Source organism: Rhincodon typus, chromosome 2, assembly GCF_021869965.1.
Source record: "Rhincodon typus isolate 14 chromosome 2, sRhiTyp1.1, whole genome shotgun sequence".
In the NCBI taxonomy this organism is placed as follows: Eukaryota; Metazoa; Chordata; class Chondrichthyes; order Orectolobiformes; family Rhincodontidae; genus Rhincodon; species Rhincodon typus.
Window position 1 is genome coordinate 13,901,890 of NC_063333.1, and position 22,919 is coordinate 13,924,808.

General features: G+C 42.8%; 1 protein-coding gene across 3 annotated transcripts in view; it reads right to left on the reverse strand.

The window, feature by feature from the left end:
• LOC109936458 (histone-lysine N-methyltransferase 2C-like) overlaps positions 1 to 22,919 on the reverse strand; it is a 304,428-nt gene that overhangs the window by 33,733 nt on the left and 247,776 nt on the right. For all 3 annotated transcript variants that reach the window (XM_048606795.1, XM_048606794.1, XM_048606796.1), the window contains exon 6: positions 4,015 to 4,160. In XM_048606795.1, coding sequence (XP_048462752.1) covers positions 4,015 to 4,160 — 146 coding nt within the window. The remainder of the gene's footprint in view (positions 1 to 4,014; positions 4,161 to 22,919) is intronic.

Here is a 22,919-nt window from a genome sequence, read left to right on the forward strand (position 1 = left end):
TCTGTGAGGATGGCAGATTTCCTTCCCCGAAAGACATTAGCGAACCAGATGGATTTTTCTGACAAGTGACAATGATTTCATGGTGTTCAGTAGATTCTTAATTCCAGATTTTTTTTTTTGGACTACTAAGAGGCATTTAATGAGGTACCTTACAAAAGGTGAAACTATAAGGCAAGAACCCATGATGCTGAATGTAGCACACTGGCATGGACAAAGAATTAGCTAATGGGCAGGGAACAGTGAGTGGAGAAAGGGGTTCTTTTCAGGTTAGCCAAGTGTAAACAGTGGGGCTCCACAGGGACCACAACTGCTTACAATATATATTAATGACTTGGAGGAAAGAAGCCAATGTACTGTAGTCAGATTTGCAGACAACATTAAAAAAAATGGAAAAACAAGTTGCGCAAGGGATGTTAACATCTTACAGCGAGATATTGATAGGTTAAGTGGACAAAAAGGTAGCAAATGGCGTATTGTGTGGGGAAACGTGAAGTTGTTCATTTTGGTAGGGCGAGCATAAGAACAGTATTATTTAAATGGAGGAAAAACTACAGAAAGCTGAAACACAGAGGCTTAGAGATACTTGCATGCAAAACAGAAAGCTAGCACACAGACGCAGCAGGTAATCAGGAAGGCTAATGGAATGTTTGTCCTTGAGAGCTAGAGCATAAATGCAGGAAAGTCTTACTGCAACTGCACAAGGTGCTAGTGAGACCACAACTCGAGTACTGTGAGGAGTTCTTGTTCACTTAAGGAAAGATATAATTTCATTGGAGGCAGCTCAGATCAGGTTGACTGGGATGACTCCTGGTATGGCGGGATTGCCATTTCAGCAATGGTTAAACAGCCTAGATAAGACAGCTGAATTCACATGACCTGATGAAGTGTATCCCAAGACTTGGTGGGAGGCTCGGGAGGAAATTGTGGGGCTCCTGGCGGAGATACTTGTATCATCGAGAGCTGTGGTTAAGTGCCTGAAGATTGAAGGGTGGCTAATGTTGTGCCATTATTTAAGAAAGATGGTCGGGAAAAGCCTGGGAACTATAGACCAATGAGGCTAACGTCTGTGGTGGGCAAGTTGCTAGAGGGGATTGAGAGACAGGATCTACAGGCATTTGGAGGGGCAAGAACTCAGTTGAGTTAGTCTGCGTGGAAAATCATATCTCACGAATTTTATTGAGTTTTTTCAAGTGGCAACCAAGAAAGTAGATGAGGGCAAAGGGGTAGACATCTACATGGACTTTAGCAAGGCCTTTGACAAGGTACCACATGGTAGGTTGTTGATAAAGGTTGAATCTCTCAGGATCCAGGGAGAGCTAGCCAATTGGATACAAAATTGGCTTCACGATAAAAGAGAGGGCAGTGGGAGAGGCTTTTCAGACTGGAGACCCTGTGACCAGCGGTGTGTCACAGGGTCACTGGATCCACTGTTATTCGTTATTTACATAAATGATTTGGATAAGAATTTAGGAGGTATGGTTAGTAAGTCTGTGGACGACAACAAGATTGGTGGTATCGTGGACAGTGAAGAAGTTTATCTGGGAATGCAGCGAGATCTTGATCAACTGGGCCAGTGGGCTGAGCAATGGCAGATGGAGTTTAATTTAGATATACGCAAGGTTTTGCGTAAGGTGTTTGGTGGGTCAAACCAGGACAGGACTTACACAATCAATGGCAGGCGCTGGGGAGTGTTACAGAACAAAGATATTCTAGGGGTACAGGTTGACAGCTCCTTGAAAGCAGAGTCACAGGTGGACAGGATGGCGAAGGCAGCTTTCGGCATCATCAATCAGAGCAGTGAGTACAGGTAAAAACCAAAAGAACTGCAGATGCTGTAAATCAGGAACAAAAACAAAGTTGCCGGAAAAGCTCAGCAGGAAGGGTCTGTTCCAACGAAGGGTCACCGGACCCGAAATGTTAACTCTGTTTTCTCCTCCACAGATGCTGCCAGTGAGTATAGATCTTGTACGGTTGAAACAAGATGTCCCAAGATGTTGATACAGCCACATTTAGAGTACTGGCTGCCCTACTATGGAAAAGGATATTATTAAACTAGGAAGTGTGCACAAAAGATTTACTAGGATGCTACCTGGACTGGAAGGTTTGAGTTATAAGGAGAGGTTGGATAGTCTGGGACTTTTCCTCTGGAGCCTGAGGGCTGATCTTATAGAGGTCTATAAACTCATGAGGCATAGATAAGATAGATCGTCAACAGTTTTTCCTCATGGGAAGGGAGTCTAAAATTAGAGGGCCTAGGTTTAAGGTGAGAGGGGAGGCATACAAAAGGGTCCAGAGGGGCAATTTTTCCACACAGAGGGTGGTGAATGTCTGGAACAGGCTACCAAAAGTGGTGGTGGAAGAGAGCACAATTTTGTTACTTAAGAAACAGGGTGGCACGGTGGCTCAGTGGTTAGTACTGCTGCCAGGGATCTGGGTTCGATTCCAGCCTTGGGCGACTGTCTGCGTGGAGTTTGCACATTCTCCCTGTGTCTGTGTGGGTTTCCTCTCAGTACTCTGGTTTCCTCCCACAATCCAAAGAAGTGCAGGTTAGGTGGATTGGCCATGCTCAGTTGCCCATAGTGTCCAGGGATGTGCTGGCTAGATGCGTTTGTCATTGGAAATGTAGGGTTACAGGGATAGGGTTGGGGTGGGTCTAGGTGGGATGCTCTACGAAGGGTCGGTGTGAACTCAATGGGTCGAATGGCCTGCTTCCAAACAGTAGGGATTCTTAAAAAAAATTTAGACAGGTACATGGATGGGATAGGTATTGAGGGAAATGGACCAAACACAGACAAATGGGACTAAATTTAATTAATATAACTTCTTAGAATCCCTACAGCGTGGAAACAGGCGCTTGGCCCCAACAAGTCCACACCTGACCCTCAGATCATCCCACCCAGACCCATCGCCCGAGAACCCACCTAAATCGACACATCCCTGAACACTATGGACAACTTAGCATGGCCAATCCACCTAGCCTGCACATCTTTGGACTGTGGGAGGAAACCGGAGCACCCAGAGGAAACCCACGCAGACACGGGGAGAATGTGCAAACTCCACACAGACAGTGGCTCAAGGGTGGAATCGAACCCAGGCCCTTGGTGCTGTGAGGCAGCAGTACCAGCCACTGAGCCACGGTGCCGCCGCCAACAGTCCAGTGATGTTACCTCTAAGCTGTCACCTTTTTCTTTGTGAAAATTGGGCTGCATAGGCAAGTTGGACTGAAGGTCCTGCTTCCATGCTGTTGACCTCTAGGGCTATGACTCTACGTTAAGACTTTATTCACCGGAGTTAAAATGAGAGGTGATCTCGTTGAAACATATAGGATTTTTATGGGGCTTGATAGGGTAAAAGCTGAGAGGATGACTCCCCTCATTGTAGGACATAATATAAAGGGATGCCAATTTATGACAGAGACAAGGAGGAATTTCCTTTCTTAGAGATTTGATGTTCTTTAGAACTCCTTGCCACACAGAATTGAGAGGGCAGACTTCTTGTGCACATTTAGGGGAGCCAAGTGCCACTGACTTGGAACGGTTAACTGTTTTCTCTTTACAGATGCTACCAGACCTGCCGAATTTCTTCACCAATTTCTGTTTTTGTATGTCTCAGATTTCCAGCATCAGCAGCTCCTGGTTTTATTTTAGAGAAAGGACAGGAAAATAGACGTGAGGAATGTTGGAACAGACATGGAGCAGTTGGCTTGAGGAGCCAAATGACCTGCTCGTGTTCCTATTTCTTATGGTTTCAACAGATCAAGATTTATTAATTTTAGAAGATTTAGAACAAACAGTGTAAGATTAACTCCACTGATTGGTCAATAACTGAAGAGCTGGGACTGGAAGTATTAGCACTGAAAGGTCAATGGGAAGTCATTAAAAAAACACAAAGAAGGTATAAAATGGAGTATGTCACAATTGGTTTTTGAATCAGAGTCAATTATAACCTTTAATAATGAAATAGATAACTACTTTCAAAGAACAATTTGTTAAGACTACATCAACCCTATAATACCTGAAGGCTCAAATAAGGCCTGGACATCAATATCATCAGGAAGGCCAACTTGACTGAGCTCATCCCAATATCTGCTTGTCTGTTCTTCAGAAGCCACTGGAACATTAATACACGTAGAGATGGGCATTGCAGCATGGCAAGGAGACCTGATACAAAACAGTTCATGAAAAACTGAGCATAAAAGCATTTCAAAATATTTTTGCTTAAGATTCAACATATTTCTAAAGCTCTAATTTTATACCTGTACATTGTTTATAAATAGTTTGTACAATGAAGTATAATCTGCACAGCCAATGCTGTGAACTGTTCAGGACCTGTGATCAATAGAATGTTTAACATATAGTAAATTTATTGGTTTTATAAAAAATATAATCCGAGCAGTGGGCACATATCCTTTTTTTTCCTTTATTCATTAACAGGATGAGGGCGTCACTGGCTAGGCAACATTTATTGCCCATCCCCGATTGCCCAGACGGCAGTTAAGAGTCAACCACATTGCTGTGGGTCTGGAGTCACATGTAGGCCAGGCCAGGTAAGGATGGCAGTTTCCTTCCCTAAAGGACATTAGTGATCCTCCAGTTGATAGCATGAAATTTTCTGATTAGCTCCATAATTTCCTGAAAAGTAATTAAACCAAACAGCAAAATGCTCCCGAGTACAAATAAATTCAATTTAATTTGTTGCAATCATTGGAATTTCCAGATAAAGACAGAATCAACAAATGTGAAAAGACAATTGAGAGTTAATTATGAGACAATTGACACTCACTGATCACTTCATGTTTATCACTTTCACTTTATATGATGGATGTACAACAACTCAATGAAGTTTAAGTGATCACCACTTGACATTCAAAGGCACTACCACCACTGAATCCAATTCTCAAAATCATATGGGATTACCATCGACCAGACATTGAACTAGTCCAGCCATATGAATATTGTGGGTACACGAACAGGTCAGAGGCTACGAATTCTTCAATGAGTATCTCATTTCCTCACTCCCAAGGTCTACCTAAAAGGCACAAATCAGGAGTGTTACAGGAAACTTTCCACTTGCCTAAATGAGTGCAGTTAAAGAAGCTTGATGCCATCCAAGACAACGAAGTCCATTAGTCTCGCACCACATCCACAAATATTCACTCCCTCCACCACTGACTTCATTTAATTTCACTCACGGGACGAGGCCTTCTCTAGCTAGGCCAGTATTTATTATCCGTCCCTAACTTCTGGGAGTTAATCACATTGCTGTGGGTCTGGAGTCACTTGTAGGTCAGACCAAGTAAGGATAACAGTTTTCCTTCCCTAAAGGACATGAGTGAACTAGATGAGTTTTTCTGACAATCAATGGTTTCATAGTCATGCTTAGACCCTCAATTCCAGATTTTTATTCAATTCAAGTTCCTCCATTGTTATGAAGTTTGGAAGAGTATTTGATGTTTGTAAAACGATAGGGGGAAAGAGTGTGTGGTCCCTTTAAAATATGATGTGTTTTTCTAGGCTTGGAGATTTAAAACAATGTCTGCAGACAGCAGCAGATGTATCAAAAGGCTATACTGTTAGCAGGCAAAGCAGCATTTTTACCAAGGCAACAGGTTTTTGAATTTAGCCAATTAATTTAAATGAGGCCCTAGATATAAAACACAATTAAATTTAAACCTGATGGTTTTGAAACCTAGGACCAACCCTACTGTAAGAAAATAATAGGTAATCAAGGGAATAAGAGATGACAACATTTGAAAATCATGAGAGTCAACTGTTATCTGCCAAAAAAATAGCTCTCACTGGCTCTCGCAGAATTCTCTAAGCTCTCAGAAAACCATCATCTAAACTTAAGGTACAGCGGCACTCTTAGCTAATATGCCTGACACAAGAATTCGATGAACAAAGGCACTCCTAACTGAGGATCAGTAGAGGGGGTGCAGAGCATTCAAGACGACTTATCCTGGCTGTAATTTTGAAGAGACTAAGTTTTAATTTATTTTATTACTTGCATTATAAAAGTGGGACTTGTATTTACTGGAACCGCATACCATTAGAATTTTTGTTTCTTTGGGAATAGTTAGTAGGCAAGGGGGAATTGTTTGGTTTGTTGGTAGTTCGGTTAATTAGTTTACTGTTAAAAGTTAGATAAATAAATTGTTACTTGTTACTTATAAAGTGACTGCTAGGAGTTCATTTCATTTAACCACACTTTCCATAACAGATGGGGGCTTGAGTCCAAAACCTGGCAGGATTGTACACAGGATCTGAATGGATTTGGACAGATCTGCAGTACGAAAGGTCCAGCAGATTTAAACAGACTTGGGGATTTGGGTCCTAGATCTGTAAAATACAGCTGAGGTGAGAAATGTAAAATCTGTTTAATTTCAGTTACTTGTGGTTGGTTCAATCAACAGTTGGGAAATAGCTCTTAACATTGCTAAGGAGGTTCTGGGGTTTAAGGATGCTTCACAAATCTGCCAAGAAAATTTAGTTAGACAGAGGAAGGATATATTATTAGACTTCGGAAACAGGCTAGATTTCAGTTGAAACATTTAAGTGATGAGAAGAAACAGGAACGTAGCATTGGTGACAGACAACGTAACTAGGGGAACAAATCCTATTCTCTGCAGCTGTGAGCAAGAGTACCAGAGTTGTGCTACCTGCCTCTTAGAAGGTTAAGCCGCTCGGAGCTGGTGAAGGACCTGCAGTGGGAGGGGAGGGATCCAATTATCTCTGCCCATATTGACTTTGATAAAATTAAAAAGGAGGAGTTTTTCCGAGAGATTTTGAGCAGTTCGGAGCCAAATTTAAAAAGGAAACCTCCAAGCTAATAATCTCAGGATTTCTACCTTCGCCATGAGCTAATGAGTAAATCAAGTCATTCCCTTAAATGTGTAGCTCAAACTTTTGTGCAGTAGGAATGGGGTTCAGTTTATGGAGCAGTATTGGGGTAGGTGGGAGCTGTTCTGGCATGGTGGTTTTACTTGGTATGTTCTGGGACCAGTGCCTGGGTGAATTGAATAACTAAGGTTGTTGAGAAAACTTTAAATGAATTAGAAGGCATAGGGAGAGCTTGGGAAAGGGAAAATGTAGGCTTGCAGAGCAAAATATGGTAGCATTAGGGCAAGACTGAACAGGAATGGACGGAATGTATAAACATAGAAAAACAGCAACAGGGTCAAGTGGGGGTGGCAAAAATTATACAAAGACAGATTTAGTGATTTTTTACAAAACGAATGAATGGCACAAATAAGAGTTAATGATTATGTTCTTATAACTGTTATACGCATGTTTATAGCATGATCAAAACTGAGAACTACATATTCAAGGATATGTGACTTTTTGAAAGGACGGGCAGGAAGAACAGGGTGGTGGGGTAGATTTGTTAGCACAAGATGGAATAAGTTTGATAGCAAGCAATGATATTGAATGGGAAGATGTAGAATTCACATGGGTGAGGAAGAAATAAGGGGAAAAAGATACTGGTGGGGAGTAGCCTTTGGGCTCCTTTAACAGTAACTGTTTGAGAGGGCAGAGAATAAATCAGTGGATAATGAAGTAAAAACAAAAGCAGTTCATCAATCTTCAGTGACTTTAATCTCCATTTATAGATTGGGGAAAACCAAACAGGCAGACATAGCCACAAAGAAGAACACTTGAGTGTATTCAGGGCAATTTCTTAGAACAAGTTATTGTAGATCCAACCAGGGATGAGGCTATTTTGGATCATGCAATGTGTAATGAGACAAGTTCGATAGATGATCTCAGAGTAACAGAGAGCTGATATCACTGGACTGTTCATCCAGAGACCCAGGTAATGTTCCAATCCCGCCAAGGCAGATGGTGGGATTTGAATTCAATTTTTAAAAAATGTGGAATTAGGAGTCTAATGATGGCCATGACTGTTGGAAAAAACCCATCTGGCTCATTGCAAAGGGGTAGTGTGTCTGTGGGGTGGGCTGCCAAAGGAAGTGGAGGAGGCTGGTGCAGTTGCAACATTTGAAAGGCATCTGGATGGGTATATAAGTGGGAGGGGTTTGGAGGGATGTGGGCCAGGTGCTGGTAGCTGGGATTAGATTGACTGGGGATATCTGGTCAGAATGGACGATTTGGACCAAAGGGTCTGTTTCTGTGCTGTACATTTCTATGACTCTATATCCTTTAGGGAAGGAAGTGGCCATCCTTACCTGGTCTGGTCTACATTTGACTCCGGACCATATCAGGAGGTGGTTGACTGTCAACTTTTTTGGGCGTTTAGGGATGGGCAACAAATGCGGACGCCGCCGATGGGTGAATGAATAAAAACAAAAAATATCCCCTAGGACCATAACATGACACAATTTAGCATTCAGTGAAGAGAAGAAACTTGGGTCAAAAGCAACTGTTAATCAAGGGTAATTACACAGGGAGAAGAGCAGATTTGGCTGTAGTGGACTGGGCAAGTGGTTTCAGCAGAAAAAGCAGTTGATAAACAATGAAAGATATTTAAGAAAATAGTTCATAGCTCATAACAAAGATATAGCTTGTTAAAGAAGGGGATAAATGGGCCATGATCAACCAAGGACGTTACTACTATCAAATTCAAAGAAAAAATATACCGTGTGGCAAAGATCAGTGGTAACAGAATTTGGAACTGTTAAAACCAAAAACAAAAGACCAAAAAAAAAATTAAATAAACCGAGTTAGCAAGTAATATCAAAATAGGCAGCACAAGCTCAAACTTTCTAAAAATGGAATAGAAAGACTAAAATGAACATAAAAACCAAAAGAACTGTGGCGACTGTAAATCAGGAACAAAAACAAAGTTGCTAGAAAAGCTGACAGATAGTAGGAACTGCAGATGCTGGAGAATCTGAGATAACAAGGTGTAGAGCTGGATAAACACTGCAGGCCAAGCAGCATCAGAGGAGCAGGAAGGCTGACGTTTCGGGCCTAGACCCTTCTTCAGAAATGGGGGAGGGGAAGGGGGTTCTGAAATAAATAGGGAGAGGGAGGGGGAGGCGGACAGAAGATGGATAGAGGAGTAGATAGGTGGAGAGGAGACAGACCGGTCAAAGAGGCAGAGATGGAGCCAGTAAAGGTAAGTGTAGGTGGGGAGGTGGGGAGGGGATAGGTCAGTCCAGGGAGGACGGACAGGTCAAGGGGGCGGGATGAGGTTAGTAGGTAGGAGGTGGGAGGAGGGGATAGGTGGGAGGAAGGACAGGTTAGGGAAAAAGGAACGAGCTGGGCTGGTCGGGGGCGGGGATGCCATTCCTTCGTCTCCGCTGCATCTGCTCCCAGGGTGAGGCATTCCACTCCCGTACATCTCAGATGTCCTTGTTTTTCAAGGACCACAACATCCCCCCCCATCAGTGGTCGAGAACGCCCTCGACCGTGTCTCCCACATTTCCTGCAACTCATCCCTCACACCCCCTTCCCCGCAATAACAACCAAAACAGAATCCCCCTCGTCCTCACATACCACCCCACCAACCTCCGGATCCAACGCATCATCCTCCGACACTTCCGCCATCTGCAATCCGATCCCTCCACCAAAGACATCTGCCTTCCGGAGGAACCACTCTCTCCGGGACTCCCTTGTCCACTCCACACTCCCCTCCAGCCCCACCTCACCCGGCACTTTTCCCTGCAACCGCAGGAAGTGCTACACCTGCCCCTACACCTCCCCCCTCACCCCATTCCACATCAAGCAGATGTTCATCTGCACATCTGCTAATATGGTATACTGCATCCGCTGCTCCCGTTGTGGCCTCCTCTACATCAGGGAAACCAAGCGGAGGCTTGGAGACCGCTTTGCAGAACACCTATGCTCGGTTGGCACTAAACAACTGCACCTCCCAGTCGCGAACCATTTCAACTCCCCCTCCCATTCCTCAGACGACATCTCCATCCTGGGCCTCCTGCAGTGCCACAACGATGCTACCCGAAGGTTGCAGGAACAGCAACTCATATTCCGCTTGGGAACCCTGCAGCTCAATGGTATCAATGTGGACTTCACAAGCTTCAAAATCTCCGCTCCCCGAACGCATCCCAAAATCAGCCCAGCTCGTCCCCACCTCCCTAACCTGTCCTTCCTCCCACGTATCCCCTCCTCCCACCTCAAGCCCCACCCCCATCTCCTACCTACTAACCTCATCCTGCCCCCTTGACTTGTCCGTCCTCCCTGGACTAACCTATCCCCTCCCTACTTCCCCACCTACACTCACCTTTACTGGCTCCATCCCCGCCTCTTTGACCGGTCTGTCTCCTCTCCACCTATCTTCTCCTCTATCCATCTTCTATCCGCCTCCCCCTCTCTCCCTGTTTATTTCAGAACCCCCTTCCCCTCCCCCATTTCTGAAGGAGGGTCTGGGCCCAAAACGTCAGCGTTCCTGCTCCTTGGCCTGCTGTGTTCATCCAGCTCTACACCTTGTTATCTCATATGCTAGAAAAGCTCAGCAGGTCTGGCAGCGTCTGTGAAGGCAAAAACAGAGTTAACATTTTTGGTTCGGTGACTCTTCCTCAGAAAACCCTTCTGGAGGGTCACCGGACCCAAAACGTTAACTCTGTCTTTTTCTTCACAGATGCTGCCAGACCTGCTGAGCTTTTCCAGCAACTTTGTTTTTGTCCATGTAAAATTAACATAAGCTCCTTACAGAATGAGGCTGGGCAAAACAGTAATAATAAGGAACCAGGAAATGGCAGAGATGTTGAATAAACACTTTGCATCAATCTTCCATACTAATATCTTGGATGTAGGGATTGAAATTACCATATACAAATTGCAGATGACCCTGAAATAAGTGGGGAAGTAAGTTGCAATGAGGAAATTGCAATGAGAAAAACTGCAAATTAAAAGAAAGGTTTTGTGAATGGGCCAAAATTTGGCTGACGAAGTTGAATGTTGATAAGTGCAAGATTTCGGTTGCAGGAATAGAAAGGCAACTTATTACGTTGACCTGCTTACCGAACTGGCTCGTTTTCGTTCAGACATTTCGTCACCATGCTCAGTAACATCATCAGTGAGGCCTCCGATGAAGCGATGTTGTTCTATTCCGCTTGGAATTTTATACTGTCTGACATAACTCACCATAACGGACCGGACAAAAACCTTAAAGGAACATTATCCACATGGAGAGAAACTTCAGGGTACTTTAGTGCAGAGGAACCTGACTGTCCTCATGAATCACAGAAAACTAGTATGCAGGTACAGCAGGCTGAAGGAAAGGCAAATGTAATTTTGGCATTTATTACAAAAGGAATAGCGTATGAAAATAGGGAAGTGTTGCTGCAACTGTACAAGGCATTACAGAGGTCACACCTGGAGTTTTGCATAGAATTTTGGTCTCCTTACTTGAGGAAGTATATAGTTGCACTGGAGGCAATTCAGAGGTAGGTTCACTGGATTGATTCCAGAGATGAGAGCTTTGTCTTATGAAGACAGTTTGAGCAGTTTAGGCCTATAGGAGTTTAGAAGAATGAGAGGTGAGCTAATCGAGATATACAAGATGCTAAAGGATTGACAAAGTAGACACAGAAAGAATGTTTCCTCATGTGGGGCAATCTAGAACAAGAGGTTTAAGATAGCTTTAGGATAAGCAGTGAAAGGTTTGAGAAGAGAGAGAGTGAGGAGAAATTACTTCTCTCAAAGTTGTGAATCTGTGGAATTCACAATCCCAGAGTGTGGTGAGTGCTGTGACTTTGAGTAAATTTAGCAGCAGACAAATGTTTAATAAGTAATGAATTTTAGGGTTATGGAGTGTGGGCAGGAAAGTGCAGTTCAGACTGAGACGATCAGCCATTTTCACATCAAATGGCAGAGCAGGACAGAAGGGCTGAAGTGCTTACTTCTGCTCATAGTTCTTACATTTACTGCATACCAAAAATACTAAATAACCAAGGGGCAAAAGACGGAGTGAAAATAAATACAATAACTATTACTAGTGATGAAGTACTAAGGAACTAAAGGGGTTAAAGGCGGATACCTCCTCTGGACCTGCTGGACTGCTTCTTAAGCTATATATAAAAAAAAAGTAGTTACAGAAATAGTGGATGCATGGGTAAGCATACAAGAATTCACAGATTCTGGAAAAGTCCCAGAGGATTTCAGAACTGCCAGTGTAACACCTTTCTCTAAGAAGTGAAGCAGACAAATAAACACAAGTAACTATAGGCCAGTTAGCTGAAACCAGTCACTGGGTAAACATTTGACTCCATTATAAAAAAAATAATAGCATGGCATTTAGAAACACACAAGATAGTCAAGGAGAGTCACAATGGCTTCACGGATGGGAGATCATGTCCAACATACCTATTTCAATTTTTTGAGAAGATTACAAGTAGGTTAATAAAGGGGAACTAGTAGACACAACATATTTGTATTTCCAAAAAGGGTTTGATAAGGTGCTAAACAAAAGACTACCTCATAAGCTAAGAGCTCATAGGGGTGGGAGTAGTATATCAGCATGGAGAGACTTGGCTAACTAAAAGACGACAAAGAATTGGGTTGGGGTGGGCCACATTTTCAGGATGGCAACTTACAAATAGTGGAGTGCTACAGGAATCAGTGCTGGGACCACAATTGTTGACAATAGATGACGGAAGTGAAGGAATGGATTTCCTCCAGATTCTCCGGTATCTTCCCACAGTCCAAAAATATTCAGGTGAGGCATATTGCCCAGTTAAACTGCCCAGTGACCAGGGATGAGTAGGTTAGGTGGATGAGCGACGGGACATACATGACAGGTAGCAGGAAAGCTTTGACATGTAATCACACCAGCACCATTGATAACCAGTCAAGTGTTAGTAGAATGTGTAGGACCATTACTGAAAACGAAAGCAGGTCATCAGCATAGAACATCGAACATTACAGCGCAGTACAGGCCCTTCGGCCCTCGATGTTGCGCCGACCTGTGAAACCAATCTGAAGCCCATCTAACTTAAACTATCCCATTATCATCCATATGTTTATCCAATGACCATTTAAATGCCCTTAAAGTTGGCGAGTCTACTACTTTTGCAGGCAGTGCATTCCACGCCCTTACTACTCTGAGTAAAGAACCTACCTCTGACATCTGTCCTATATCTATCACCCCTCAATTTAAAGCTATGTCCCCTCGTGCTAGCCATCACCATCCGAGGAAAAAGGCTCCCACTGTCCACCCTATCGAATCCTCTGATCATCTTGTATGTCTCTATCAAGTCACCTCTTAACCTTCTTCTCTCTAACGAAAACAGCCTCAAAACCCTCAGCCTTTCCTCATAAGACCTTCCCTCCATACCAGGCAACATCCTGGTAAATCTCCTCTGCACCCTTTCCAATGCTTCCACATCCTTCCTATAATGCAGCGACCAGAACTGTACGCAATACTCCAAGTGCGGCCGCACCAGAGTTTTGTACAGCTGCAACATGACCTCATGGCTCCGAAACTCAATCCCTCTACCAATAAAACCTAACATACCGTACGCCTTCTTAACAACGCTATCAACCTGGGTGGCAACTTTCAGTGATCTATGCACATGGGCACCGAGATCTTTCTGCTCATCCACACTACCAAGAATCTTACCATTAGCATATCCTTACAACTGTGGATATGACAAACCAACTCAGAAGCTATTCCTTTAAGGATCATGACAGCACAGGTAGTAGTAGAAAATTTAACTTTTTTTTGAAGTCATTATGTAGAAGCAAATGAGAGACAGTCTGATCAAGGTTCTGACTTTATGTCTAAAGTTCTCCAGGAGTTGACTTCCAGTTTGGAATAACAGTTGAAATTCCAGTTGAAATTAACTGCATGTCATCCGTAAACATCAGACTCTCAATCACAATTAAGGCATACTTTCACAAATTCCCACATGATTGGGACAAAGGCTTAGATTTGTTACCAGCAATTCCACAAATGAATCTACTGGCTTAGTTCATTTGAATTCATTTTTGGGCATGAGATTAGTGATCCATTAAATTTGATTAGAGAAAAATGCTTGAACCAAAAAGATGAATCAATGTCGCATTACATGTCCATGTTCCTAGGAAGACTCTTGGGAGCATACAGAGTAGCAAAAGAGCATTCCAAAGCTTCATAAGTGAAGATGAAAAGAATCAGCAGAGAAGCATTCAACAACTGGAATGTTTCAAGTGGAGATGAACTGTTGCCTTTGCTTGATGAATCGTTGAAAGCAAAATTCAGTGGCCCATGAGATTTTTTTTCATTTGCATTTGTGGGATATGGGCATTGCTGGCTGGCCAACATTTCTTGCCCATCGCATCCCGAGATATCCTTGAGAAGGTGGTGATGAGCTGCCTTCTTGAACCGCTGCTGTAGGTTGACCTACAATGCTATTAGGGAGGGAACTCTAGGGTTCTGACCCAGCGAGTGAAGGAACGGTGATATATTTCCAAGTCAGGATGGTGAGTGACTTGGAGGGGAACTTGGAGGTGGTGATGTTCCCATATGTCTGCTGCCCTTGTCCTTCCAGATAGAAGTGGTTGTGGGCTTGGAAGGCGATGTCTGAGGATCTTTGGTGAATTTCTGCAGTGTATCTTGTAGATAGTACACACTGCTGCAACAGAGTGTCAGTGGAGGAGTGAGTGAATGCTTGCCAGTCAAGCAGGCTGCTTTCTCCTGGATGGCATCAAGCTTCAAGTGTTGTTGGGGCTGCACTCATCCAGGCAAGTGGGGAGTATGCCATCACACTCCTGACTTGTGCCTTGTAGATGATGGACAGGCTTTGAGGAGTCAGGAGGTGAGTTACACACCGCAGTATTCCTAGTTTCTGGCCTGCTCTTGCTGCCACTGTGTTTATGCAGTGAGTCCAGTTGAGTCTCTGGTCAATGATAACACCCAGGATCTTGATAGTGGGGGATTCAGCGATAGTAACAACATTGAATGTCAGGGAATGGTGGTTAGATTGTCTCTTATTGGTGATGGTCGTAGCCTGGCATTTGTGTGGCACGAATGTCACTTGCGACTTGTCAGCCCAAGCCTGGATATTGTCCAGATCTTGTCGCATCTGAACATGGACTACTTCAGTATCTGAGGAGTCTCGAATGGTGCTACACATTGTGCAATCATCGGTGAACATCCCCACTTCTGACCTTATGATACAGGGAAGGTCACTGATGAAGCAGCTGAAGATGGTTGGTCCTAGGACACTACCCTGTAGAACTCCTGCAGTGATGTCCTGGAGCTGAGATAATTGACATCCAACAACTACAACCATCTTCCTATGTGTCAGGTATGACTCCAACCAACGGAGAGTTTGCCCCCTGATACCCATTGATTCCAGTTTTGCTAGGACTCCTTGATGCCACACCCAGTTGAATGCAGCCTTGATGTCAAGGGCTAATCACTCTCACCTCACCTCTGGAATTCAGTTCTTTTGTCCGTGTTTGAACCAAGGCTGTAATGAGGTCACCAGCTGAGTGGCCCTGGCAGAACCCAAACTGGGCGTCACTGAGCAGCTTATTTCTGAGCAGGTGCTGCTTGATAGCACTGTTGATGATACCTTCCGTCACTTTGATGATTGAGCGTAGACTGATGGGGTGGTAATTGGCCGGGGTGGATTTGTCGTGCTGTGTGTGTACAGGACATACTTGGCATACTTAGAGCAATTTTCCACATTGCCAGGTAGATACCAGTGTTGTAACTGTACTGGAATAGCTTGGTTAGGGGAGCGGCAAGATCTGGAGCACTATTCAATACTATTGCCGCAATGTTGTCAGGGCCCACAGCCTTTGTGGTATCCAGACCTCCAACTGTTTCTTACTATCACGTGGAGTGATTTGAATTGGCTGAAGACTGGGATCTGTAATGTTGGGGACCACGAGAGGAGGCTGAGATGGATCATCCACTCGGCACTTCTGGCTGAAGACTGCTGCGAATGCTTCAGCCTTATCTTTTGCACCGATGTACTGGGCTCTTCCCTCATTGAGGATGGGGATATTTGTGGAACCTCCTCCTCCAGTGAGTTGTTTAATTGTCCACCACCATTCACGACTAGATGTGGCAGGAATATAGAGCTTAGATCTGATCCGTTGGTTGTGGCATCGCTTATCTTTGTCTATCACTTGCTGCTTTGCTGTTTGGCGTGCAAGTAATCCTGTTTGGTGGCTTCACCAGGTATGCCTGGTGTTGCTCCTGGCATGCCCTCCTGCACTCTCCATTGAACCAGGGCAGATCTCCTGGCTCGATGGTAATGGTTGAGTGGAGGATATGCCGGGCCATGAGGTTACAGACTGTGGAGTACAGTTCTGCTGCTGTTGATGGCCCACAGCGCCGCATCGATGCCCAGTCTTGAGATGCTAGATCTGTGCGAAGTCTGTCCCATTTAGCACAGTGATAGTGCCACACAACACGATGGGAGTTATTCTCAATGTGAAGGTGGGACTTCGTCTCCACAATGACTGTGCAATGGTCACCCTTACCAATACTAACCATGAACAGATGCAACTGCAGCTGGCAGATTGATAAGGATGAGGTCAAGTATATTCTTCCCTCTCGTTGGTTCTCTCACCACCTGCCGCAGATGCAGTCTAGCAGCTATGTCCTTTAGGGCCAAATTAATAGTACTGCTGCTGAGCCACTCTTGGTGGTGGACATTGAAATCCCCCACGCAGAGTACATTTTGTGCCCTTGGCCATCTTCAGTGTTCCCTCCAAGTGTTGTTCAACATTGAGGAGTACTCATGCATTATCTGAGGGAGGATGGTATGTGGTAATCAGCAGGTTTCCTTGCCCATGTTTAACCTGAAGCCATGAGACTTCATGGGGTCCAGAGTCAATGTTGAGGACTCCTAGAGTAACACTCTCCCAACTGTATACCACTGTGCCGCCACCTCTGCTGGGTCTGTCCTACCAGTGGGACAGGACATATCCAAGGATGGTGATGGTCGTGGTGGTGTCTGGGACACTATCTGCAATGTATAATTCTGTGAGTTTGACTATGTCAGGCTGTTGCTTAACTAGTCTGTGAGACAGCTCTCCCAATTTTGGCACTAACCCCCAGATGTTAGTGAGGAGGACTTTGCAGGGTCAACAGGCCTGTTTCTGCCATTGTCTTTTCCAGCAGCTCAGTTGATGCCAGGTGATCTATCTGGTTTCATTTCTTTGAAACTTTGCAGCAATTGATACAAATGACCTGAGGTCAAATCCTACCATTGCAGAAGGTAGAATTCAAATTTAATAAAGAATCTGGAATGAAGAGTCTAAGGATGACTATAAAGCCATTGTCGATCGTCAGAAAAAACCCATCTGGTTCACTGATGTCCGTCAGGGAGGAAAATCGTTCATCTGTACCTGGTCTGGCCTGCATGTGACTCCAGACCCACAGCAATGTGGTTGACTCTTAACTGTCCTCTGGGCAATTAGGGATAGGCAAAAAATGCTGCCTGGCCAAAGCCGCCCACATCCCATGATTGAATTTTAAAAAACAAATCACCTACTGCATTACTGTCATTCCCTTCCTTGTTTCTAACCCCTCCTATTAAATCAGCAACAACCCCCCCAAAACTCTTCAGTAAGGTCTAGTGAATTGATCCATTGCTAAGAAACCATAACTGACAACCAACTAAAATTCTGACTTGGACAAGATCCAGTTTGGCGCCGAGAACAGATTACATCACCACACTTCAATATCACTGAAAACTGATGAAGAAGATGTCAAAATAAACAAATATGGTTCAGTTCCGTTCCAACATTTACAGAAAATAGCAAATTGCTTAGCGAAGTGATATGAAGGTGTATACAGCCCGGATTGTTTGAGCCTAAGACAAAACAAGCAAGGATTACACACTTAGCTTGATCCATCCCATCACCTAGGCCATAATACGCAAGCATAAATCTTTTAAGGAAACTGGTTAAATTAAAGTATCAACACTGGATAACAAAGTAATATAAACATCTGGCCTTTTGCCTAGAATGGCAGACTAAAGGATAGACGATTTGGTCTCATCCCTGAGACAACTGGTGATGCAGACAATGTCTCAGATGGTTCAAATGGGATTTGTTCAGCCACAAGTACAACTTTCCAAATTACAAAGTGGCCCATGTCTTCATGCAAGACATGGGCAATATCTAGACTCCTGATTGCCTTGAACTTGCTTGCTGTTATCATCAGCTTTGACAATAGAGAGGCTAATCACCACTCCATGCTATTCAATGCTATTATCATTGCTGAATCTACCAGTAATCCCTCACAATGTTACTAATGAACAGAAAAATCAACCAGACCAGTCATCTAGCTACTGTGCTTTAGATTACACTGGAGGCTGGCCATTTTGCAGCAAATGGCTCACCTCCGTCAGTCCTTAAAAGCTTCTTTAGAAGGCATATCACCAAGTAGGAGTGTGACAGAACTTATTTGCTCAGACAGATACAGGTACGAACAGCGTGAACACTATCCAGGGCATAGTAATTCTTCTGAACATTAAGTCAACCCCCAATAACGTAACATGGCAGCCGCATAATCTATATGCTCGATGCAACTAAATAAGTTGTCAAGACTTCTGTGGCAGTATCCTCCAAATTTGTAACCTTCATCAGCTAGGTGGTGAAGTGAAATAACATTGACTCAGAGGCATGCAACTTTCTGACTTGGACATGTTTAAGTTGATCATTCTCCCAATGTCAAATGCTAGAGCTCCAAATAGTCTGCAACAGTTCAAGAAAGCAGAACACCACCACCTCCTCAAGGATACCTTTGACAGCATCGTCAGCAAAGTCTGTTGAGTCTTAGGCCAGTCTCTGATCTGTATCATAACCAGTTACTCTTGACTTTTGGTAACAAGGCTGGCAGTTATTGTGGGCTAAACTGAATAGCAACTTCAGGCATTTGCCTGTGCAATTAAGATGTGGAAATATTTAAGCTATTAACAAAGATACATCATTTCTTAACGGGGTACACTGTTGCCTCCCAATAAGATTTGACAGGGCAGTGCACAACTGCAGGAATTTATTACACATGCTCACGAATTTCACCACTGAAAACCCTCAGACTAGCAGAGGCAGGACATAAAAGGAGATCTCCTTCTAGTATCTACCATATGAATTTCTCTCAGGATATGTTGTTTTTTTTTTTTAAATATGATCACTTCTCATCTTTTTAAACTCCTGTAAGTAAATGTCCAACCCATTAAATGAAAATAAGGTCTTCATGCAAGGAATGAGTGAGGTGAACCTGCTCTGAATTGCTCCTGATGCAATTTTATCATTTTGCAATAAAGGCACCAAAACTGTACATAGTATGCCAGATGTGCTCTCACTATGCACCTGTACAACTGCAGTAAAACTTCCCTATCGTTCTACTCCTGTTGCAATAATCACAAATATTCCATTTGCCTTCCTAATCACTAGTAGTATCTGCATACTAACTTAGTGATTCATGCATCTCTGTGCCACAGATTTCTGCAATTTGTATAAAATACTTGAGTGCTCAACTTCAACTTACCCACTAACCTATTCTCATACATTTGCCCCACTATAAGCCCCTTGTTGATTGTGCTTTACAATTTCTCTATACAGTTTAATTCTATTCTGAGCACTGACATTTATCGGAACTCTCTAACTGCTGCGTTTTAATCTCAATTTCTTTCATTATTGAGGGAGCTCTGGCTTTGGATGTCCTTCCTTCCCGCCTCAAATAATTTTTAGTTTGCATTTCAAATATCTCTTTTTCAAAAATTCTCCATTGCTTATTTATCTGGCAACCTTTGCTTCCGTTCCAGAGTCAGATCCTTTTGAACTCAATGAAATTAACACTCTTCCAGTTGACAACTTTCACTAATGTACCTTCATATTACCATTCTAAACCTAATGACATTAAAGTATTTAATTTTGCTGTATGGCCATCAACAACAAACACAATTAGACGCATTTATTTGCAAACATACAAACCAATATTATCAAAACATTTGATGCACAATTCACACTTATCCACAATTCTTCATCTTTATAAGTTAAACTATAATATAAATGTCACTCCTATGTTTATTGTATGAGGAGTGATTGATAATCCAAGATTTACTGTAAAAATTATTTTAATTTATTCAAGTTTTGCCTTAATGAATGGTCACAGCTGTGCTCCTTACCAAAAATGCAAACTAATGAAATTCAGTTTCTTCACGTATTTACTATTAATTAGGAATCTCCTAGGCATTGCCAATAGTGAGTCTGAGAATAAATTGTTTTACAACCAGTAGTGCAGAGCCTCAATGTTTAATTAGGAAAATTCATGGCTCATCCAATACTGAGTTCCAGTTGAATAGTTCAACAGCACAGTGAGTAGAGGTCGCACCAACAATATGAGCTCTATTTCCGTGTTTATCATCATACTTCCTCCCATTTGTAGACCTTACCTCATTATTTCTGACAAGTTTAGAGACCCTGTATGCTTTTCTTGGTAGCCTGGTCTTGAGCAACCCAATATTTTGTTTTCCCTTTTGATAATGGATAGCTTCAATCCTATCACATTATACTTTCTAGCATTCCAACATCATAATCAACAAATTGTAAGCACACAACGCCTAAATCCATCTTTGATTTTTCATGGTTTCTAGTAAATTTTCTCCTGTAACCTCATCCATTTCCACACTTGCATCTTTGCTTGCCATGGAGCAAAACACCAATAAAAGTATAGACAGATTAAACATCTGAAACTCAATACTGAACTCAGTTATACAGAGTATTAAATACTTAAATCCCTTAGTAAAGTACAAAGAACATACTGGCTTAAGAGCCTCTTTATTTACAAAGTTCTCTTTACATTTATACTTGGGAAAAGTAAGTGCTTGGTTCTGAAGATTAGAAAATAGAAACAACAATAAAAAAAGAACAGAATTATAAAGTTACAAATGACCTCTGATTTGGTGGTGTGCCTGGTACTTCCACAATTAATTTATTTGTGGCCAGTGTTTCATTGATACATTGGTCTGTAAACTTCTTCATTCACTGCTGTCGATCTATCCATTTAATTCAATGGTATCTGTTGCCACAGTAACTGAATTGATTTGATGCCCATTGCTGTCTTAATTCATTTCCTGATTCCGACACAAACATTTTTCTTTGCGTCAATTTGACAACAGCAGGTTAGCTCACACTATTCAGTTGAATTTACTTCAAAGACTAACAGAAGTCTATTTTCTGCGTGAAAACCCACACTGACTCAAAACTTGCAAATCAGTGACCAGAGGCAGAGAGAACTTACACTTTGCGCCATGAAAGCACAATAAAAATCTAATTCGTGGAAATTATTAAATTCAAACAATAACAAACATACATCTATCTGAATCAATTACTGAACATATCTGTGTTTAATCTTTGTCACTGAATGCCTTGCTCAAGCAAACTTTTGAAAGACAGAGGAGCGGACGAGATGAAGACCCTGAGACAGGCAGTCAGCATCACTTACGTAGGTGAACATACAGACTGAAGACAGTGTTGAGGGCAGACTACACTGGGAACCATGTCTTGTAGTTGGCTCTTAATTTGGTACAGGGTAAAAAGCTGACTGGTGAGTATTGGCAAGTTTTTCTACAATTCTAATTGCAAGAAACAGTACTTAAAGTTACAGGATAGTAGGTAAACGTGGCCAAGTGGAGTGTACAGCTCCAAGTGCATCAAGTTATGGCCATACCACCTGCCCCAGGCAAACATCTGCAGGTACTATTAGCAAAACAAGCTTGAATTCCTGTTTTCAGAACTTGGGCGTCGGCTCAAGTAATTACTCAGCTGCAGTGGACTATATGGGTAGCATGCTGAGGGAGGTGTTAACACGACTGGTGCAAAAGCATACTGACAGTCTCATACACATGTATGGGTATGAAAACAAAGAGTGTGTGGACAGGAGGAACATAAGTAATGATGAATTGCATAGTCAGTGAACAGTCAGGCATTTTTGCAACCAATAGTGCAACTCCAGAATGGTATGTTCTCTCCCTGGTGCCAGGGTAAAGGATGCTACAGAACAGCTGCAGGACATTCTGCTACAGGAGGGTGACCAACCAGATGTAATGGTCTGCATTGTTACTGATCATTTGGGTAGGAATGGGGACAAGGCGCTGAAAGCAGATTTCAGGCAGCTAGGTAGAGGTTGTGCCTTTTAGTTTTCTAAGGCAGTAGTCTCAAGATTACTCCCAATCTCATGTGCTAGCAAGCATACAAATAAGATATTGAGCGCATGAATACATGGCTAAAGATTGGTGTAGCAGGGTGAACATCAGATTTCCGGGCCATTGGGACCATTTCTGTGGAAGGTGGGTACATATACAAGCCACACAGGCTACACGTGATTAGGGCTGGAATATATACATCCTTTCTGAGAGATGGGCTGGTGCTGTTAGAAAGGGTTTAAACGAGATTGGCAGGGAAATGGGAACTGGAGAATAAATTCAGAGCAGGAGACAGAAAACAGAAACTTTATGAGTCAAAGATACACGTACCAAGAGATTTTTCAAAATTTACAGTCAAGAAAGTTGACAGTATTAACAAAGTCTTCATGTAAATACATGAAGCATGGTGAATAAAGCCATTATGCGAGGTCACAATAAATATAGCATCTCTACCATAACAAAAACTTAGCTTAAAGTGGGGAAAGGACAGCTGCTTAACACTTCCTGGGTACAATTTTCAAACAGGATAGAGACAGGGATTTAAAAGTGAGCGTACAATTAATCACAGCTGTGAAAATTACATACTAAATAAAATATCAAATATAAGCACAGAAACCCTAAAAATGCAGCCACATTGGTAGTCTGTAATACAGACCAATCAAACAAAAAACAAAGAACAATACAGCACAGGAACAGGCCCTTCAGCCTCCAAAACCTGCGCTGACACCTTTTCCCCTTCCATATTAAAACTGTCTTCATTTACAAGATGCGTACCCCTCTATTCTCTTCCTATTCATGCGTTCGTCCAGGTGCTTCTTGAATGCTGTTATTGTGTCTGCTT